This window comes from Pseudorca crassidens, chromosome 13, assembly GCF_039906515.1.
Source record: "Pseudorca crassidens isolate mPseCra1 chromosome 13, mPseCra1.hap1, whole genome shotgun sequence".
NCBI lineage: Eukaryota > Metazoa > Chordata > Mammalia > Artiodactyla > Delphinidae > Pseudorca > Pseudorca crassidens.
The window spans coordinates 41,516,750-41,539,943 of record NC_090308.1 but is presented as its reverse complement, the minus strand read 5'-3'; the positions used below and the strand labels follow the sequence as shown (position 1 = coordinate 41,539,943).

General features: G+C 35.3%; 1 protein-coding gene across 1 annotated transcript in view; it reads right to left on the bottom strand.

Annotated features, from left to right (window-relative positions):
- Window positions 1–23,194, bottom strand: part of CEP85L (centrosomal protein 85 like) — a 154,988-nt gene that overhangs the window by 130,132 nt on the left and 1,662 nt on the right. The window contains exon 2 of the mRNA XM_067702261.1: window positions 3,615–3,776. Within this exon, the coding sequence (XP_067558362.1) occupies window positions 3,615–3,776 (162 nt within the window). The remainder of the gene's footprint in view (window positions 1–3,614; window positions 3,777–23,194) is intronic.

Here is a 23,194-nt window from a genome sequence, read left to right as displayed (position 1 = left end):
GTTTCAAGATTTATTAGGCAAAGAAAACGAACCTTAATCTAAAAATCTCACACTGTGCAGAAAGGATCAGCATGTCTTAGTTTTCCACACTCTGCGCATTCCAAGAAAGGTTTGGCCCTTGTCTGGCTCCTAAGATGCAACCACTAAACCCTTGAAATATCCTGCCTAATGAGAATGTCTTTGTTTACCTGGGGACCTTGAGTGACTCCATATAGTCCATGCTAATAATGTGATATATGTTTGGAGCCTTGAACCATGTAATATCAGCTTGACTTCTCAAGGGCTGGAGCCTAAGGTCAGCCACAAAGGCAGTCAACCATACCAACATAACCTACCCACAGTAAAAATCCTGGACACCAAGGCTTGGATGACCTCGCCTGGTGAGCAACACTCTGTATGTGGTATCACACACCACTTCTGAGAGAATTAATCACTGTCCACACAACTCCACTGGGAGAGGACAACTGGAAGTTTGGACCTGCTGTCTCCTGGACCTTGTCCTTTGCTTCTTTTTCTACTACTAATTTAAATCTGTATCCTTTCACTGTAAAAAAAAAAAAAAACGTAACCACTAGTATAACAGCTTTTCTGAGTTCTAGCAAATAATTGAGCCTAAGAGTGGCCTCAGGGACACCCAAACATACACACATTATACAAAATTAACTCAAAATGGATCACAGACTTAAATGGAAAACATAAAATGATTAAAATTTTAGAAAAAAGAAAAAAGAACAATATTCAAGATCTGGGACTAGGCAAAGAGTTCTTACTTAGCCTTGACTCCAAAAGCACAATCCATATAGGCAAAAACTGATACACTGGACTTACAAGCTTAAAAACTTCTGCTCTGCAAAAGACACTGTTAGAGGATGAAAAGATAAGCCAGACTGGAAGAAAATGTTTGCAAACAGAAGAGCCAACAAAGGATTAGTATCTGAAATATATAAAGAACTCTTAAAACTCAAAAGAAAAAAATCCAACTAGAACATGGGCAAAAGACATGAAGAACATTTCAACAAAGAGAACATACAGATGGCAAATAAGCATGTGAAAAAATGTTCAACATTATTAATCTTTATGAAAATGAGAATTAAAACCACAATGAGATATCACTACATTCCTATTAGAAAGGCTAAAATTTAAAAACCACCAAAGAAAAAAATTAATTAATTAATTAATTAATTAAAATAAAAACCACCAAGGGCTAGCAAGGATGAAGAGAAAGTTAGATCACCCATACAGATCCACTTCCACCGCTGATGGAAACGGAATAGTCACTTTGGAAAACAGTGTGACAGTTTCTTTAAAAACTAAAGATGCAACTGCCATACAACCAGCTACCGTGCTCCTGGATATTTACCATAGAGAAATGAAGACATGTGTTCACACCAAAACCTGTACATGAATGTTTATATTTAGAGCAGCTTTATTTCTAATAGCCAAAAACTGGAAACAACCCAGATGTCTTTCAGTGGGTTAATGGTTACGCAAAATGTGGTCTATCCAATACCACCATTGCTAACTACTACTCAGCAACAAAAAGAAATGAACTATTGATACACACAACAACCTGGATCAGTCTCCAGAGAAAAAGGTCAATTCCAAAGGGTTACATACTGTATGATTCCATTTATAGGGCACGCCTGAAATGACAAAATTACAGAAATGGAGAATAGATTAGTGGTTTCCAAGAGTTAAGAAGGGGTGGGGGGGCTTCCCTGGTGGCTCAGTGGTTAAGAATCTGCCTGCCAATGCAGGGGACATGGATTCAAGCCCTGGTCTGGGAAGATCCCACATGCCGTGGAGCAACTAAGCCCGCGAGCCACAACTACTGAGCCTGCCCATCTGGAGCCTGTGCTCCGCAATGGGAGAGGCCGCAACAGTGAGAGGCCCACGCCCCGCGATGAGGAGTGGCACCCGCCCACCGCAACTGGAGAAAGCCCTCGCACAGAAACGAAGACCCAACACAGCCAAAAAAATTAATTAACTAAAAATAAACAAATTAATTTAAAAAAAAGAAGAGGGGGAGGGGAAGTGGGCGTGAGCAGAATAAGGTATACTGTGGTGATAGGAATGTTCTGTATTTTGACGATATCAATGTCAATATCCTGGTTGTGATACTGAAGTGTAGCTTTGCAAGATACTAAATGGGGGGTGAAATAAAGGGTATATAGAATCTCTGTGCTATTTCTTTAAATCACATGTGAATCTACAATTATTTCAAAATAAAAAGTTTAGTTAAAAAATGAATGAAGGGGGCTTCCCTGGTGGCGCAGTGGTTCAGAGTCCGCCTGCCAATGCAGGGGACATGGATTCGTGCCCCAGTCCGGGAAGAACCCACATGCCGCGGAGCAGCTAGGCCCGTGAGCCATGGCTGCTGAGCCTGCATGTCCAGAGCCTGTGCTCCACAATGGGAGAGGCCACAACAGTGAGAGGTCTGCGTACTGCAGAAAAAAAAAAAAAAACATTTTGATGATGGCCATTCTGACTGGTGTGAGATGATATCTCATTGTAGTTTTAGAGAAATGCAAATCAAAACTATAATGAGATATCATCTCACACCAGTCAGAATGGCCATCATCAAAAAATCTAGAAACAATAAATGCTGGAGAGGGTGTGGAGAAAAGGGAACCCTCTTGCACTGCTGGTGGGAATGTGAATTGGTACAGCCACTATGGAGAACAATATGGAGGTTCCTTAAAAAACTACAAATAGAACTACCATATGACTCAGCAATCCCATTACTGGGCATATACCCTGAGAAAACCATAATTCAAAAAGAGTCATGTACCAAAATGTTCATTGCAGCTCTATTTACAATAGCCCGGAGATGGAAACAACCTAAGTGTCCATCATCGGATGAATGGATAAAGAAGATGTGGCACATATATACAATGGAATATTACTCAGCCATAAAAAGAAACAAAATTGAGCTATTTGTAATGAGGTGGATAGACCTAGAGTCTGGCATACAGAGTGAAGTAAGTCAGAAAGAGAAAGACAAATACCGTATGCTAACACATATATATGGAATTTAAGAAAAAAAAATGTCATGAAGAACCTAGGGGTAAGACAGGAATAAAGACACAGACCTACTAGAGAATGGACTTGAGGATATGGGGAGCAGGAAGGGTAAGCTGTGACAAAGCGACAGAGAGGCATGGATATATATACACTACCAAACATAAGGTAGATAGCTAGTGGGAAGCAGCCGCATAGCACAGGGAGATCAGCTCGGTGCTTTGTGACCACCTAGGGGGTGGGATAGGGAGGGTGGGAGGGAGGGAGACGCAAGCGGGAAGAGATAAGGGAACATATGTATATGTATAACTAAATCACTTTGTTATAAAGCAGAAACTAACACACCATTGTAAAGCAATTACACTCCAATAAAGATGTAAAAAAACCCAAAATAAAACAAAAAAAAATGAAGGAAAAATTAATACGATCAGAAGAACAATTTCATTTGATATATAACAACACTGAACATTATTAAATATTCAAACACTACTTTATAATTTCTTAGTTTTGAACAATAAAACATATCCCTTGAATTTTCTCAATCACAGCCATTCTACAAAGATTCACGTCTAACCAGTAAGAATTCAGCTCACCTTCCACACTGTCAGAACAGGAAGTTCCAATGCCAGTGTCACCACTGTCAGAAGCTATACTATGTCTCCTGATATGGTTATTTCGCTGGTTAGATGGAACAGTTGTGGCCTGCCACAATGATTCATTACCAGGTAACCATGCTGATGAAGAATAATCTGGGCCTACAAAAGAAAATATGCAGAAGTTAACATTTATAATGTCTGTGAGTAGATAGAAGACATCTTTTGACCTTGTAAAAAATGCAAGTAAGGTAAAATAAGCTTATTTTCTGCCAAAAATAATTTAAATAGATTGGTGATATCTAAGATTCACCAAATAAACTTACTTATCACACATACACAAATTCAATGCTGATTTAGCAGCTTCCTCTGGCTGAAGAGCTCTGATTTCTGCTTATAGACATTGAACTTTTATACATGGAACTACTGTCTGATATAAAATATCAACTCTATCATCAATCCATCTGGAAATGTCAGCACTCTGCTTTGTAATATTTCATAGTTAGGCATCTGTGATCCCAGACACAGGCATTAGCTGAGAATTGGGACTCAGGGAAAATCGAATCAAATCATATTGCATGACAATGTAAGTAGAATGTGCTCATGGAAGGTCAAAAAAATCTATTTTTTTCCACTATAACCTAACCACTTAAAATTTTAAATTCTTTTGCATTATTTTAATTGATTTTATTTCTTCAGTTATCTTTTGATAAAAGTTTAACACCAGAGCATCTTCCTGGCTCTTTGTTTAATTTTCCCTTTTGAGTTACATTAAATCTTCATTGTTTAGCTAATGTATCACTTTTCAGTGTTCTCTTATAATCTTTATTTTCACTTACGTTGTCCATTTTTACTTAACTTCCATTTGTCTTTTTCTGATTTATCCATCATTTTATGTTTTTGCTCACTTCATTCTTTTACTGTCTACAATGCCACTCGAAATATACCCATGGGGCTTCCCTGGTGGCGCAGTGGTTTAGAGTCCACCTGCTGATGCAGGGGACACAGGTTCGTGCCCCAGGCCGGGAAGATCCCACGTGCCGCGGAGCGGCTGGGCCCGTGAGCCATGGCTGCTAAGCCTGTGCGTCCGGAGCCTGTGCTCCACAACGGGAGAGGCCACAACAGTGAGAAGCCCACGTACCTCAAAAAAAAAAAAAAAAAAAAAAAAAAAAAATATATATATATATATATATATATATATATATACACACACACACACACATACCCAGGGACCAATGCCACTCTGTGAACTATTAATTACAAGTTCATAAAAATTAGGTGCAGAAATAAAGGACAAGCAATTTTAAATCTTGAATTTTATACAAAGCTATAGTAGCACACGTTTTTATCAACGGTTAACACAGTGGCTCTAAAATTGAAGCCTGTAGACTTATTTGTGGGAGTTAACAAGCTCTGTACAAGAATTTTGAGCCTTCAATTCAATTATACCCTTGAAAATTAATAAGCATATTATAGATGATGTGAATAGCTACCTTAAAGCAGATATTTTCACATAATTATAATACTCCCATTTGGGTTTTATGTTTGCAATTGCAGTTGCTTCTAAGTAAAGCAGAAATGACTGGCCACTTAACATCATGATGTGGAACAAAACACCATTACAGAATTATCACGTTACACGCTACTGAAATTGGCATGCAAGGAGAGCTTTCTAGCAGTTTAATAAACATAAGAATCACAAAATGACAAACACATCCACAAAAGTAATTACATCATTTTTACCACACTTAGGAACAGTCATTCTCTTTATTAATATCAAAATATATAAAGAGATTAATAATAAAACCAGGGACTTCCCTGGTGGTGCAGTGCTTAAGATTCCACGCTCCCAATGCTGGGGGCCGGGGTTTGATCCCTGGTCAGGGAACGAGATGCCACATGCATGCTGTAACTAAGAGTTAGCATGCCACAACTAAGGAGCCCGCCTGCCACAACTAAGACCTGGTGCAACCAAATAAATAAATAAATATTAAATTGTTTTAAAAAAATAATAAAACCAGACCTGAAGCTATTTTCTACCATATTAACCCCAACATTAAAGTTCTAGTTCTAATAAAACATTATGCCAAATTATTATTATCTTTCATTTCTATTTATAATATAATTTATAAATTAAGTTTGAGTTTTATAGATCTATCTATGAAGTATACAAGCAGCCTTAAAAGTCATATACATTTAAATTAACTCAAGCTTAAAAAATAGTGGCCAAAGAAACACTTCTACCAGCTTTGAGGTCTAGAACAACCACCTAAAACTTTGTAGATTCTAGACCTATCTCAGAATGGGACTTATCTTAATTCATCTAAGCACTCACACATTAAGGCACCAGGTGAAGGCATTCTGTCACCAGATCTGCTCTAACTCTGATTTGTCTATAATCTGCACCAAAGATATTTTCTTTAAACAGCTCCTCAGGTAATATTCCTTTAAATCAACTCAAAGTCCTATCTAAACCATTATCAAAAAGGGCAACCAGCCCACTACTTTCTCTCCCAAGTGCAAACCTATTAACTGGAGAAATTTTTTAAGGAATACTCAGAAAACAACATAAATAGGCTGGTAGTACATGGAAATGGCAAATAAAGATATGAAAAGATGTCCAACCTTACTAATAATGAGAGAAATGAAAAAGACAACAATGTTTTTATTTTTAGATTTTTAAATTATCTATAACATTAAATACCACTGGCAAATATTTGAAATACCAATGTCAAACAAAGTGCAGGGAAAGTTCACATACTTTTGTAGGTATATAAACTGATAGAACCTTTCTAAATTAGGGCATCTGGAAACAGGTATCTAAATTTCAACATGTACCTAAATTTCAACATAAGACCTCCTACTAGGAATTTTTATAAAGAAGTAATAGAGAAGTATAAAAATATATAAGCACAAGGACAGTACTTTAATAATAAAAATAAATGCCTAGAAACAAAATATGTAAGTTAGTTGATAATCTTCAAGTGCTAAAAATAATTTTACTGACCTTTTTTTTTTAACATGTAGTGACATTCAAAATATTAAGTATGTGTGGGAGCAAAGCATTTATATCACTACATATATAGTATGATTCCATGGTTAGGGAAGAGATTGTACATTTACATATATGGAAAAAGGAGCTTTCAGGGAGCTCTACGTCTAAATGTCAACATTGACTACAATGTTTTACTAAAGGAACAAATACATTACAGAACATTTACTCTATCACTAGGGATGATGGCGACGATGATGATGATGATTATACACTATCATCTTCCGGGGAAAAATACTGAAAATTACTTATATTGATTTGCAGATTACATCAACATTTGATTCTGAAAGGAACCAGCTATAGAGCAAGATATGTAAATTCAACAGATTCCTGGTTAACAATTTTACAAAAACTGCATAAAACCACTGAAATAAAGTAAAAACTCTTGCTTTTAGACAATATAACCATCTTGAGCAGTATAAAGTAGTATTACATGTTTAGGCCACAACACCTCCACCCCATTTATTGTTAACAAATCTTGGCCCAAGGAAACCATTTGTAGATAAAAAGATATAATCCCCCCCACCCCCCAGCCCCCCCACACACACATACACACCAGTAACGGGGTGGTAAAAGAAGAAAGAAAGAAAAAAAACACTGATAATGATATGGTGTTATTACCAGAAGCTAGGAAGATTTTCAATAATTAGTCTTAAATCATTAACTATTACCAGGAAGAATGGCTCAACAAAACTTTTTCTGAAGTTTTCTGAAGGTCAGACAGTAAGTATTTTCACCTTTGCAAGCCATTTGATTTCTATCAAAACTATCCAACTCTGTCACCATTGTGCTAAAGGCAGCAGTAGACAACAGAATGGGTATGACTGTGTTGCAATAAAACTTTATTTATAAAAATGGATGACAAGCTAGATTTGATCCATGGGCCCTAGTTTGCAGACCCCTGATCGAGAGTAAAAATTTATTCTAATAGATAAATATTCTCTAAAATCCAGCTGACTCAAAATGAGTAACTTCAGCCAGCATGTTAATTCATTCCTTTATTCAGAAGAAATTCTAGTTCATCCTAGAGCACATACTAGCAAGTCCTGCTGCTCTAAATCTGAAAATTCATCGGAGCATTACTGAAGTTATCTGAGGACTACCAACACCAACAACTTTTTTGGATTTCTTTTTCCAGAATAAACAGTCTCAGTTTGTAATAAGGAAGAAACTTTTGCATTCTATTACAAGTTAATCACTAAAGGGATGTTTCCTATAAGCTTAAATTATACATAATGGCCCATCTCTGGGAAACCTGCCTCCCAGGTAGTGAGCATTAAGGTGAAATACCTCTGTTTAGCTCACGCGAGAAACATCCTGACCAGGCCCACCTGTGAATGACTACAGGGAGGAAGAAATTAACACATCCCCTCCGGAGGCTGACCGGAACCAGGAAATGTTTGACTTTACTCCCTCCCCTTTTAGTATAAAAGAAGCCTGAATTCTAACTCAGGCAAGATGGTTCTTTGATGCATGAGCCCACCATCTTCTCAGTTTGCTGGCTTTCCAAATAAAGTCACTATTCCTTGCCCCGACAGCTCATCTCTCGATTTAACAGCCTGTTGTGCAATGAGCAGTACGAGCTTGAACTCGATAACAAGTTGACCTGTATGGTTTATTTATTTATTTTTTGGGCCACACCGTGTGGCTTGTGAGATCTTAGTTCCCCAACCACGGATTGAACCCAGGCCCTCGGCAGTGAGAGCACAGAGTCCTAACCACCTGATTGCCAGGGAATTCCCCTGTATGGTTCAAAACTCTTAGACAACATCAAACATAGTATGATGATTAATTTTATGTGTCAACATAACTGGACCATGGGGTGGCCAGATACTGGGTCAAACATTCTGCACGTTTCTGTGAGGCTATTTTTAGGTGAGATTAATATTTAAATTGGTAGACTGAGTAAAGCAGATTGCCCTCCATATGTGGATGGGCCTCATCAAACCAACTGAAGGTCTGAATGGAACAAAAGGTTGACCCACCCCCAATAAAGAGAGAATTCTTCCTGCCTAAAGGCCTTCAAAATAGAACAATGGCTTTTCCCTGTCTTTGGACTGGAAGTGAAACATCAGCTCTTCCTGGGTCTCAGGCCTGTCAGCCTTCAGAATAAAACTCCAACATCAGCTCTCCTGGTTCTCAGGCCTTCAAATTCAATTTGAAACTAAACCATTGACTCCCCTGGGTCTCCAGCTTGCTGACTCACACAGCAGACCTTGGGTCTTACCAGCCTCCATAATCACATGAACAAATTCTTTACAATAAATCTCTTCCTACAGATATATAGAGATAGAAAAAGAATATAAATACACATTTCTTTTCTCAAGTGCACATGAAACATTCTCCAAGACAGATCATGTCTTATGACACAAAATAAGTCTTACTACATTTAAGAAGATTTACACCATATCCAGCCATCTTTTCCAATGACAATGGTATGAAATAAATCAATTAAAAGAAGAAAACAGAAAATTCGCAAATATGTGGTGCTTAAACAACATGCTCCTAAACCACCAATGGGTCAAAAAAGAAATCAAAAGGGAAATCAAAAAATATCTTGAGACAAATGATGGAAACACAACATAACAAAACTTACGGAATGCAAAAGCAGTTCTAAGAGGGAAGTTTGTAGTGATAAATGCCAACATTAAGAAAGCTCAAATGAACAATCTAACTTTACACCTTAAGGAACTAGAAAAAGAACAAACTAACCCCAAACTTAGTAGAAGGAAGGAACTAATTTAGGATTCCGGGCTTTCACTGCCGTGGCCCGGGTTCAGTCTCTGATCAGGGAATTGAGATACTGCAAGCTGCGTGGTGACGCTAAAAAAAAAAAAAAAGTTTAAAGAAGGAAGGAAATAAGAAGAATCAGAGTGGAAATAAATGAAATATAGATTAAAAAGACAACTGAAAAGATCAATGAAACTAAAGCTATTTTGAAAAGATAAACAAAACTGACAAGCCTGAATGACTACGGGAAAAAAAAGTCTCAAATAAAATAAAAAAGGTGACATTACAACTGCTCACACAAAAATACAAAGGATCATAAGAAACTGCTATGAACAATCATAAGCCAACAAATTGGCCAACCTAGAAGAAATGAATAAATTCCCAGAAACATACAACCTACCAAGACTAAATCATGAAGACAAAGAAAGTCTGAACAGATCAATTACTAGTACAGATATTGAATCAATAATCAAAAACCTTTCAACAAAGATATGTCCAGGACCAAATGGCTTCACCAGGGAATGAATCCTACCAAACATTTAAAGAATTAATACCAATCCTTCTCAAACTCTTCTAAAAAATGGAAAGGGAGAGAATAATTCCAAACTCTTTTTAAGAAGCCATCATTACCCTATACTGGACACTACATTACCCAGACAAGGACACTACAAGAAAATCACAGGCTAATATCCCTAATAACATAGATACAAAAATCCTCAACAAAATATTAGCAAACCTAATTTAACAGCACATCAAAAGGACCATACACCATAATCAAATGGGATTCATTCCAGGGATGCAAGAATGGTTCAACATATGCAAATCAATAAATGTGATATACCACATCAACAACATAAAGCATAGACATCATATAAACTCAAAAGATGTAGGAAAAGTATTTGATAAAATTCAACATCCTTTCAAGATAAAACTCTCAACAAACTGGGTACAGAGGGAACATAACTCAACACAATAAAGGCCATATATGACTAGCCCACAGTTAACATCATACTCAACAGTGAAAAAGCTGAGGAACAAGATCAGGAACAAGACAAGGATACCTACTCTCACCACTTTTACTTAATGAAGTACTGGAAGTCCTAGCCAGAGCAATTAGATAAGAAAAAGAAATAAAAGGTATCCAAATCGGAAAGGAGGCAGTAAAACTGTCTCTATTTGCATATGACATACTATATATGGAAAACCACCAAAAAACTGTTAGAACTAATCAGCAAATTCAGTAAAGTTACAGAATACAAAAATCAATACATAAAAATCAGTTATGTTTCTATATACTAACAACAAACTATTGAAAAGACATATTAAGAAAACAATCCATTTACAATTGCATTGAAAAGAAGACTAAGAAGTAAACTAAACCAAGGAAGTAAAATATCCACACATCAAAAACTATAATACCTTGAGATGAAAGAAACTGAAGAAGACACAAATAAATGGAAAGATATTTCATGCTCACAAATTGGAAGAATATTGTTAAAATGTCCATACTACCCAAAGTAAGCCACAGATTCAATGCAATCCCTATAAAAATTTCAATGGTATTTTTCACAGAAATAGAAAAAACAATGCTAAAATTTGTATAGAACCACAAAAGACCTTGAATGGCCAAATCAATTCTGAAAAAGAACAAAGCTGGAAGCATCAAACATCCTGATTTCAAACTATACTATAAAGCTATAGCAATTAAAACAGTATTGTCACTAAATAAAGACTCACAGATCACTGGAATGGAACAGAGAGCACAGAAATAAACCCATGCATACACAGTGAGTTAATTTACTATCAAGGATCCAAGAATATACGAAGGGGAAAGGATAAATGGTGTTAGGAAAACGGGATAGCCAAAGGCAAAAGAATGAAACTGTTCCCCTATCTTACACGATACACAAAAATGAACTCAAAATGGATTAAACATTTGAACATAAGACCTGAAACCATAAAACTCCTAGAAGAAAACATACAGGTATGCTCCTTAACATTGATCTTGCAATGATTTTTTTTGGATTTTGACACCAACAGCAAAAATAAACCAATGGTACTATATCAAACTAAAAAGCTTTTGAATAGCAAGGAAAATCATCATAAAAAGAAACGAAAGAAAGAAAGGAAGGAAGGAATGAACGAACGAACGAAGGAAGAAAGAAAGGAAAGAAAGAAATAAAAGAAAAAAGAAAAGAAAAGGCAACCTATAGAATGGGAGAAAATATTTGCAAACCATATATCCAATAAGGGATTAATATACAAAATATATAAAGAACAACTCAACAGCAAAAAAACACCCAAATAAACTATGGCCAAAGGGCCTGAATAGATATTTTTCCAAAGACACACACACACACACACACACACACACAAAAACACACACAATAGAATATTATGCTAAGTCTTAGCATCTAATGTAGAATATAATGACTATAGTTAACAACAGTTTTGTACACTTGAAATTTGCTAAGAGAATAAAACTTAAAGTGTTCTCAACTAAAAAGAAAAAGGAATTATGTGAGGTGATGGATGTGTTAACCAACTCTAATGAGAATCCTTTCTCAATTTATATATGTATCAAAACATCACATTTACACTTTAATACATTACAATTTTATTTATCAATTATACCTCAATAAAGCTAAATTTAAAAAAAAAGAATCCAACATTTGGGACAATGGGGCTATAGAATGTTCCTTAAGCGTTATTTCTAATAAGGAACTGTTACAAATAAACCAAAAGGGAGAAGGGAACACAATTTTGGCCATTAAAATAGTGAAGACCTAAAAGTATAAAATGTTTATATTGTCAATCTAAGTATGACATAAAATTTAATAAATCAGAAGTTCACAAATAACCTCAGATTTCATATTGTCTAGGAATTCTCTGAACTCTTTTTTTGCCTGTTTCTAGCTTAGCACTCACCATATCAAACTGAAGTTATGTGTACCTGTATCTGTCCTCCTTCTAGACTGTAGTAATAGTCATTGAGGGCAAGGACCATGTGTTCCAGATCTTACTCAGTGCTGCAGCCAGCACACAGTAAACATTCAAACAAACAAAACTGCATAAAGCAACTGGAAAGAAATACATCAAAATACTACCTGTGGTTTTCCCTAGATGGTAAGATTACTGGTAATTTCTTTGACTTTTATGCTTTGTATTATTACTTTAATAATCAGAAAAATAAGCTTTATTTTTTTAATCCTTAAACCCCACCACTAATAAACCAAATAATTTACTTATTAAGTACCTCTTAGTTATTCTATACCTGTGCTAAGTAACTATTAATGAAAGTCTTTGGAGATATGTTTTCTGGGAAATGGGTATACAACTTACTTGGCCTAGTTTGGAACAAAATGCGTACATTCTAACACATCAAACTACCTTAACTTTTTTTAAATGTTTAAAAATTCAAAACTACAAATTAATGTTCACAAAATGAATTATATTTATACACTTAAAAGGAAAAAAATTTCTTCAAAGTAAAGAACTTAGAACAGACTGGTTCTTTGTTTTGGTTGATAGCTACAAGTCTGTTTCAATATCACAATTAATTTAGTCCAGTAGAAGAAAAAAATTATGAAGCTTTTTAAAGCTGTAGGAGAGTCTACCGGGGAAACACAGCAACTCATATACTTTGACAAAAGACCAGTGCAGTCCTTTTTCTAGGAAGGTATCCTCATCAAAAGAACTCTAGAAGAAGGAAGCATATAATAAGTCCAATCACATCAGACAAATCATTCGATCAATCAATGGGGAAAACATGTCCTATTCAGAACAGCATCTTATTCTTTTAAATCAGTAAGACATTTTAATTTGCTTATGATGGTATCACAATGATCTTATTTATGCTAAACTTTTCCTTTTAAAGGAATAGGCAGTTCATTCAGGTTTCCCAAAATGACGAAATTATCTCTAGAAGGTGATCTCCTCTAGCCTGAATTCACATTTGTCTTAACCTTTAAATATAACTACTACTTTCTTAAAAAGATCAAATATTTTATGTGCCTAGAACACTGAAGATAATTAACAAAATGTCATGATTGAAATAACATTCTAATCTTTCATTTAGATTGAATGAATTCAATCTGAGAAGAATGACATGGCGTGTCTCTATTCAACATAATCCAGAATCACAAAGCAGTCAGAATTAGACACGAATATGTTTACCAGGTGATACAAGGAAAATTTTCTCACACAATAGTTATAAGACTACACTACTAAAAGGGAATTACTCAATTTCTAGGTATGTAAAAAAAAACAAACTTTAAGGCTCAGTGATCTCTGAAATAAAGTATTACCTAGGTCCTATCATATTAGAGCAACTGAATGACTGTGTAGAATCCGCTCTCTCTAGAACAAAGATGCATTTCTGCAAGAACAGCAAAGATTCCCAAGACACCATACATTGGGACTTCTCTTTGGAAGGCAATACATTACATTTTTTAATACCAATTTCAATAATTTTAAATAGAATACTGAACGCCCAGGGATAACTTATTTAATAATTACTAATATTTCTCACATTGGAAAAACAGGAAGATTAGCATCAAATGAATAAGTAACCTATTATATTTTATTTTATTTCTGAAGCTTTTTTTCTAAATTGGAAGCAAAAATGCATACAACATCAAGTCTTCCACAATATGCTAACATAATTGTAACTGCACTTACAAGAACTAATCTTATTGAATTTTTAAAATGACAATGCTAAGCCAAAAAAATAAACAACACCATTGACAAAGCAGATTTATAGTTGTAAATAAAAAGCTGAATGTACAATACAAACTATGAATACAAATTACGGTGTCTTTTAAAATGCAGGTTATCACCCATTCAGTGCACTGAGACCAACCTTTTTAAATAAAATAAAACAGAAAAAAAAGAAAATATCAAATCATATTTACCCTTATTTGACATAAGATACACAAATCTCACAATATAACATCTCTGAAATGTTAACAAGTACTTCTCCTCAAAGTTCAGAACAGTAGCCTTCAAACTGCCCCAATTCTATCAATAGAAACCAAGTTAAAAAGAAATAAATGCAGGGAATACAACAACAAAAATCTCTTTTCCTTAACTCATACACCTAATCCATTTCTGAAACTCTTCAGTCCATTTCAGAAGTATTCACTGAATTAGTTCTCTCCTCTTCTTCCCACTGTCACAGATCATATGTCTTTTGGCTGAACTGCTGCACAGATGTCCTGCTGGAGTAACTCTGCCCAAGCCAGCCTCTACCCTACTATCAGAAAATATATTTACGTCATTCTTTTGCTTAAAACTCAAATTCCTTAACTTTGGCAAAGTTCTTCAACTGGCAACCTCATTTTCTAAGAGTTTACAATCCTACCCCTCCCACATCAGCTCCTCTACACTCTGTAGCTGCACATACCTAACCACTGCCTCCAAACAGATCAGGTTCTTTCACTGACTCCAAGCTATTTCTCTTCTCTCTCTTCTTTAAGAGTCCTGATTCAGAATTAACTTGCTCTAAATGTTTTCTCTGATTTCTCCAGGTGGTATTAAAATAACTACTACTTTGTGCTCTCCCAATATATCACTCAAAATACCATAACAGCATTTACTAAATTATATTAACCCATATGTATATGACTTACTTCTTCCTCACCAAAAGGCAACATTTTTAGTCTCTAGCACAGAGCTGCACAGTTAAGACAGGGTCTCAATAAATGTAGTCATTATAACTACTGGGTACCCAATAAATGTTCCTGGCATAAAATTAAAATTTTGGAAGCTTTATAATTAGATCTTAAAAATAGTCTTTGTTTTAGAAGGATTAAAACAGGGTGTTTTTGTGTTTCATTTTGTTTTTGGTTGTTGTCTGTTTGTTTTAAAATCCAGGAGATTTTAAACTATCCCTTGAGCCAGTTTGCATTTAAGTATCTATTTAAAGATCAGTAAATATTTTCCAATGCAGATAAAAACAAACAAACAAAACAATAAATCACTAATAATTATAAGTGATTTGAAAGGCTGTTGGCCAAAATTCCTAATAAATGTGGGAAAACAATTTTCAATAGCGTCAAAAGGCACCAAAAAACAGAACATTAAAACACAAGAAAAATACATTAATAGTAATCAGGAAAACAAAAACAGAAAATCTTGTACTACACTGGAAAATACCTAGCTAAAGTGAAAGAAACATAATATAGAGATATTTATGTTATTCATCCTACTCTTCTACTTCATTTCAGTACTGTTTATCTCTAGGGTAAGTGACTCCAATAGTTTTAACTTTTCTTTAATTATAGAATTAACAGTATAGCTTAGTGGAAAAGAATATGGACTATGAAACTAGACTGCCTGGGTTCAAGTTCTGTACCACTCTCATAAGCAGTGAGATCTTGAGTAAGTCACTTAGCCAATCTGTGCCTCAGTTTCTTCATATGTAAGAAGAGAAAAAAAATTATAGTATCTATCCTATAGGGCTGTTGTGATAATTAAATGAATTAATATGTAAAGATATTTTTTAAAGTGCCAGGCATAAAAACAGACACAATAGATCAACGGAACAGAATAAAGGGCCCAGAAATAGTCTCTTCAATAAATGGAACTGAGAAAACTGGACAACCACATGCAAAAGAATGAAACTGGACCTTATCTTACACCATACATGAAAATCAACTCAATGGGTTAAAAATGTAAGACTTGAAACTGTAAAACTCCTAGAAGAAAATACAGGGGTAAGTTCCTTGACATCAATCTTGGCAATGATTTTTTTGGATTTGACACCAAAAGCAAAGGCAACAAAAAGTAAAAATAAAAAGTACACTACATCAAACTAAAAAACTTCTGCACAGCAAAGGAAACCATCAACAAAATGAAAAGGCGATCTGCTGAATAGGAGAAAATATTTGCAAGTCATCTATCTTATAAGGGGTTAATAGCCAAAATGTAGAAGTAAATGATACAACTCAATAGAAAAAGAACAATCTGATTAAAAAATGGGGAGAGGAACTGAAAAAACATTTCTCCAAAGAAGACAAACAAACGGCAACAGGTACATGAAAAGGTGCTCCACATCACTAATTAGCAGTGAAACGCAAATCAAAACCACTGAGATAGCACCTCATACCTGTTAGAATGGCTATTATTAAAAAGACAAGAAATAACAAGTGTTTGCAAGAATGTGGAGAAAAGAGAAAACTTGTACACTACTGGTGAGCATGTAAATTGGTGCAGCCACCGTAAAACAGTACAGAGGTTACTCAAGAAACTAAAAATAGAACTACCACAGGATCCAGCAATCCCACTTCCAGGTATATACCCAAAAGAAATGAAATCACTATCTCAAAGGGATACCTGCATCCCCCATGTTCACTGTTGCACTATTTACAACAGCCAAAACACAGAAACAACCTAAGGGTCCATCAACAGATGGATGACTAAAGAAAATGCATTTGTACAGAATGGAATATTATTCAGTCATAAAAAGAAGAAAATCCTGTTGTAACATGAATGGACCTTGAGGGCATTACAGTAAACGAAATATGCCAGAGAAAGACAAATACTGTATGATCTCATTTATACGTAGAATCTAAAAACAAACAAACTCATAGAGACAGGGAACTGACCTGTGGCTTCCGGGGGCAGGTGGTGGGAGGGTGGGGGTTTGAAACAGGTGAAGGTGGTCCAAAAGTACAAACTTCCAGGTATAAGATAAATAAGTTTGTGGATATAATGTACAGCATGGCGACTATAGTTAACAATACTATACTGTATATCTAAAAGTTACTAAAATTAGTAAATCTTTAAAGTTCTCATCACAAGAAAAAAAAACATAACTATGTGTGGTGATGGACGTTAACTAAACTCATTATGGTAATCATTTTGCAATATATACATACAGCAAGTCATTATATTGTACACCTTAAACTAATACAATGTTATATATCAATTACACCTCAATCAAACTGGAAAAAAATCTACCTCAATCTAAGTTAATTGGCTTTCTTGCATTTAAGGATTTAAATCGAATTTTAAGTAATCAACACCTAGTATTCTTTGCTTTCTAAATATAAAAAAGAAATCTGGAAGTTCATTAACTATTACTATTAAAACTACTTATTAGTACTATTATTACTAAAATTAATAAAAATAATTTAAAAAAATATTACCACAAAAGGTATAAGACTATAGTCTTCAGATGTGATTCTAAATGTCCTTACATTCAATTTGAGTATAACAAGGAAGAGTTTTAAACTAGGTTGGTTCAGGTGGAGGTTAAAATTAACTCAATTAAGAACAATGATCAGATGGATAAATAAGTGGTTCACCTTTCACATAAAAAGTATGAATTCAAACCAGTAATATTCACTCATGATATAAAACAAGGAACTCAAGAGCGTCAGAGTAGCAACCAACAAAGGTAAGACCATCTCCTTCTACGAAAAAAATCATGTGCCTGTTGATTTCAATATGTGGAGAGGCCAAAGATTCCTATCTTATACTCTGGTTACATGAAATGCTGTATTCAAAAGAGTATTTTGGTAGCTATTTGGAATGAGGGCCACATATTTAATTTAGTCTCTCATAAGCCTTTGTTTCTGTTTATAAACTGGAAAAAAATGAGGTATGATAAAAACTAATAAGAGGTTTTTTTTAATAAAACCACTACAAATGTGAGGGAGTATAACAAGTCGTATTCCAGAGGGGTTTACCTTTGTCTTTGAATATAACTATTTCACAATATCAATTAATAGAGAAAATATTCTACATGGTAGCAAATTATGTCCAAACTTAAGAAGGATCATCAGCCCAGGAGGAAATAAAAGCCCCAATAAAAATAAACATTCCTAAATAAAGTTGTTAAGACCTAATGCTGCTAGACCTAATGAAAATTCACATAGCCACTGACCTCCAAAGAAAACACAGTAAGCTCATTATTTCTCAATTAGCCTTTTGTTTTCTGATACTTAGGAGCCTAAGTGCTTTACATAATACATTTAAATGCCAAAATGAAAACAAAACTTTAGTTTTAAAACACTCCAAAATAAAGTTTTGAGAAAATTTATAAATAACACCCCCTAATTTAAAAACTTAACTTCTAGTTAAACTTTTCAGTACATTATTCCTAAAATGAGATGGGATGCTCAGAATTAATGAAAAAGCTTCAGTAATGTCATGACAAAGCAATGTATATTGATTATGATCAATAAACACACAATATCTGCCTCTACAAGACAGTGAAAGCACCTCATAGAAAACTTTAAACTTTACATGAAATGTAGTCCAAATTTTTCATCCCATTCTCTTTCAGAAGGTTAACTAAAAACTAGAGTTCACTTCAGAACTCTGAACTTTTAGTGTTAAAACAGCATCAATAAAGCAATGAAGACATCTACTATGTAAAGAGGGCATAAAACAAAGTTCCTGATCTTGAATCTACTATCTTTAAAGTAATTTAAAACCTTACACCAGTTCAGATGCCCTAGGCAGAATCCTATAGTCAAGACTCAGTGACTGTTCAATGTAAGGCATCCCAGGAGACACCACCGCTAGTTTTAAAACTGAATGTCCCATGCAAACCCAGATAGTTGGTCGCCCTAGCTTGAGAGGTGGTAAGGGCAAAGAAAGCAACCCAAACACTCACTGAGAACTTATGTACCAATTCTATGTAATAAAATGTGCAGACTCGATTAGAGAGTCTTTAATCCCTACTAGTTCTAACTTTTTAAGTCTCTCACTGGAAGTATGCAGTGGCACTGGTCCATCCTCTTCTGTCTCGTCTTACATGGCCTCTTGGAAGCATGCGGCTCTGGTGGTGAAGACTCCTTCCTCAGTCTCCTCTCCTCTGGAACACCACACCCTGCTGGGTGCACTCCTACTTCACTGGCTGCTCCTTCTCAGTCTCGTTGGATGGCTCCTCCTCCTCTATCTGACCAGAAGACGGTAACCTCTGCTGCCTTCTCCATACTCTATGTGATCACGTTTAGACATCATTTAGACACAGCTAACTCTCAAAATCCCTACCTCCACCTTCCCATCTCCCCACTGAGATGCAGACTTGTATACCCAACTTCTCACCTGAACCTCTAAAATGCATCTCAAACGCCACACGGCTAAAACAGGACCCTTAATTCCACTTATCTTCCTCACATTCCTCCACACCTCAGAAAATGGCACCGCCATCCATTATAATTACTGAAGCCCCAACTAAGACATCGTCTTTGATTCCTCCTTCCTTCATTTACCACCCCCAAACCATCAGTAAATCCTGTCAGCTTTATTTCTCGAGTATATTCCAGACCCATTCTGTTCTCTCCAATCCGATCTTACCACTCTGATCCAAGCCATCATCTCTCACCCAATCACCGCAATGACCTATTAACCGGCTTCCCTACTGCCAATCTTTCCCCCACTGCGCCACAATTTCTTCCCCCACAAAACAGCCAGGAGTGATCTATAAACACCAAGGACAGGGATATCTACTTCATCTCCCCAGGACACAGAACACAGAACGAGGTTTGCCTCACAGTAGCACTCAGTGTGCTGAGCGAAAGAATGAACAGTCATCTCCCCTACCCACCCACAGCTGCCTTCCCCTCACACAGAAAAGAACCCCTAATTCTTACTAATTCTTACGATGCCTTACATCAGGCCTCCCTCACCTCATATCCTTACTCACTGTGCTCCAGACTCACTGACCTCTGATATTCCTCAAGCTCCCCTAATTCATTTCCACCTTGGAGCTGTTTCTATACGCTCTGCCTGGACACTCCTGCCCCCATGTCTGGCTCCTCATCATTCAGGTCTCAGAGCAATGCTACCTCCTCAGGGAGGCCTTCTCTACCCAGCTCTACCCACACCATCTCACCAGCTCCCTTTTCTTCACAGTACTTAACATCAGCTGAGTTATCTTGTTAGTTTACTTACAGACTGTTTCCTCCCTACTAGAATGTAAGTTCCCTTAGAGCTGGGACCCTACCTTTCTTGTTCAATGATGTATCCCCAGCACCTAGTACAATGCCTACCACACAATGTTTACTGAAAGAATGACTCATATTTACCAAGTACTTATGTACCAGCCAAGCACTATGCTAGGTAACAACAATGAATTTTTTTTAATTAAAGAAAAATAGAAAGTGCAAGTAAAATATTAGTATGAAGAGCAATTTGATGTTCTTTTATGTTGATCAGTCCCGTTCTTAAAATGAATGACCTTATACAATAAATTCCACTTTGTAGAATATTATTTTGCCAGTGTAAAATATATATATCCTTAAGTAGTAACAATAATTAGTATTTCATTGTAGCTTTAGAAGTTATCTAAATGATCACATTGTTCATTTTTTAATATACAATTTGAAGGAACTAATTAAGCTATAACTCAGTAAAATCTGACAGCCTTCATTTCTTCATCTTTTTCTCAGAGTACAAATATACACATTTCATCCAGTCAGAAAACTCAAGACTGTGTAAAAACTTTCTGTTCTCAACATACAGAAACATTCACAACAGAGGCTGAACTCACCATTTACTGTCTGGCCTCAGATTAATTTACCAGCTTCATTCAAGCCAAGAAGCTATCAGTAATAATCAGGTTCATTTCACAAAAGTCATCACTAAAGTTGAGATTCACCCCTCATCCCCCAAAGCCTATTAGAAAAGAACACGTCCAAATGAGTTTAGGCAGGAGAGTTATGTTTCATTGTTATCAGAGTACTTTTGGGTCCATTTAATTCAGAACCACAGAAAAACTTTGTATTTGACATAATCATACCAGTTACTACCACCATCATTATGACATTACTAAATACCTTATGGCCAGGAATCAACTAGGAAAAGGCAGATTTAAAGCTTGAGGCACTGAACAAATGACACTTCTTCAGATCATGTAAGTATTTTCTATAGCATTTTCTCTTCAGCACACTTTAAAACTATCATATCCTACCTCCAAATGTTTTAGGGTTAAATGTATTAATATTTTGAAAGTATGATTTATAAAAAAGAACAAATTCAGTATACTTAAGTACTCAAAATATCCCCATATCATACTAGATTTTTAAAACCTAAGGGAAATACATCTATCTTTCATCCAAATTTGAAACTATTATACATTTTGAATAACAGGATCTTCTCAAATGCACTCAACCAAATGCATAAAAGACATAACATTTGTTCTATTTAAAATTAGCTTTCTAACCACACTTGCCAATTGAAAAAAAAAAGGAGGGGGAGGGGCCTTTTGTTTGATCTTTGTAGGGACATATAAGAAAATATTCATTTTATTTTCATTTATAACAATTATCTCTGTAAAGCTGAAAAACTGTGGGTAAAGCCAAAACAAAATTAAATCCTAAAGAAAAGGTCAAAAGTTCAGTATTTTCCAAACCACGCTAATTAGTCCCACTTGTTTTAACTGCTATTACCTTAAAAAGAAAGTTTTCTCCAATTTTTTAGAACACTGGTTCTACATTACCTTTGGTTTTCCCTTTAGTTACATAACTGTATAAACAAACCAGTTTTAGGACACCTAGAATTAACCCACTTACTGAGACAAACTCATTTAAATACCAGAAATAATTTACATATCTGTCTTCACACAGGCCATCAAAACCAAAATGATTGCTGATAAATTCAATCAGAAGACTGGTTCCTTCTGCTTTCAGAGAAGCTCTAAAATCACTCAAGGTAGTCAAAAGATAATACTGGACAGTGTTTCAAATATATAAATTCCCTTTAAATTCTAAGAAAAAATGCCTACATGAACCAATTCAGAGGTCATTATCTTGACCTTCACCGTCTGCTCATTTGCTAAAGAAACCACACAAGTTTTTCATCTAAGGTATAAATTTTTAAACTAAAAAAATTTTGAAGATTTGCTTGGCTCAAGAAGAAAATAAACATAATTATATCACTATTTTGTAAAAGTAATCTCAGCATATAGCTGAAAAAAAAATTTTATTGGAAAGGCATGTCCTGACTTACCAAAGGTTTATCACTGTCAAAGGTTAGATAAAATATATTTGTTGTAAAGACATACTGTCCAAATTTATTAAAATTGGGTAGTACTTATAAAGTATCTTCTTCCACTATATTCTTTGTCACAACAAAGGTTTAGAGGGTACAATATAACCTCAAAGTCCTTCCTTCAGTTAATTAAAAATTTCTAAGCACTATGATGTTTTCTTCTTCATAGAAAACAATGGAAAAATGGATACAATGCTTGGGGAATATTAAGCCTTCAAACATGTTATTATTACAAATAAAGTTTAAGAGGTTAGGTTACAAAGACATTACAGATGGCTTCTGACATGTACAGATAAACTGAAACCATTCCCTCCAGCCTCTAGGGATAATGAAGTACCTTCTCATTCACTGAAGTTACTTTGATTGCAGAGTTTGTAAGCACCCAGTGAGCATCAAAAACCTCTCAAGTGCTGTCTCCTCTTCTTAGGACAAATGGTATACATTTCAGAGAAAATAATTTCCTACTTATATGATTTTTTTTTACTAAACTCATGCCTACGTTCAATTCTATTATTTCTAAAAGTGTTGCAGCAGGACCAAATTTAAGAGAATGATTTCAAATCTAACTCTGGATTTTAACATTTTTATGTCTAGATCTAACGTACAGTATGCTACTACAGTTAACAATACTGTATTGTATGCTTGAAATGCATTAAGAGGGGCGACCTTAAAGTTTTCTCACCAAACACACGACACAAAAAGACGGTAACTATGAGGTGATGGATATGTCAACTAGTTTGAGTGTGGAGATCATTTCACAATGTGTGTGTGTGTGTGTGGGTGTATATCAAAA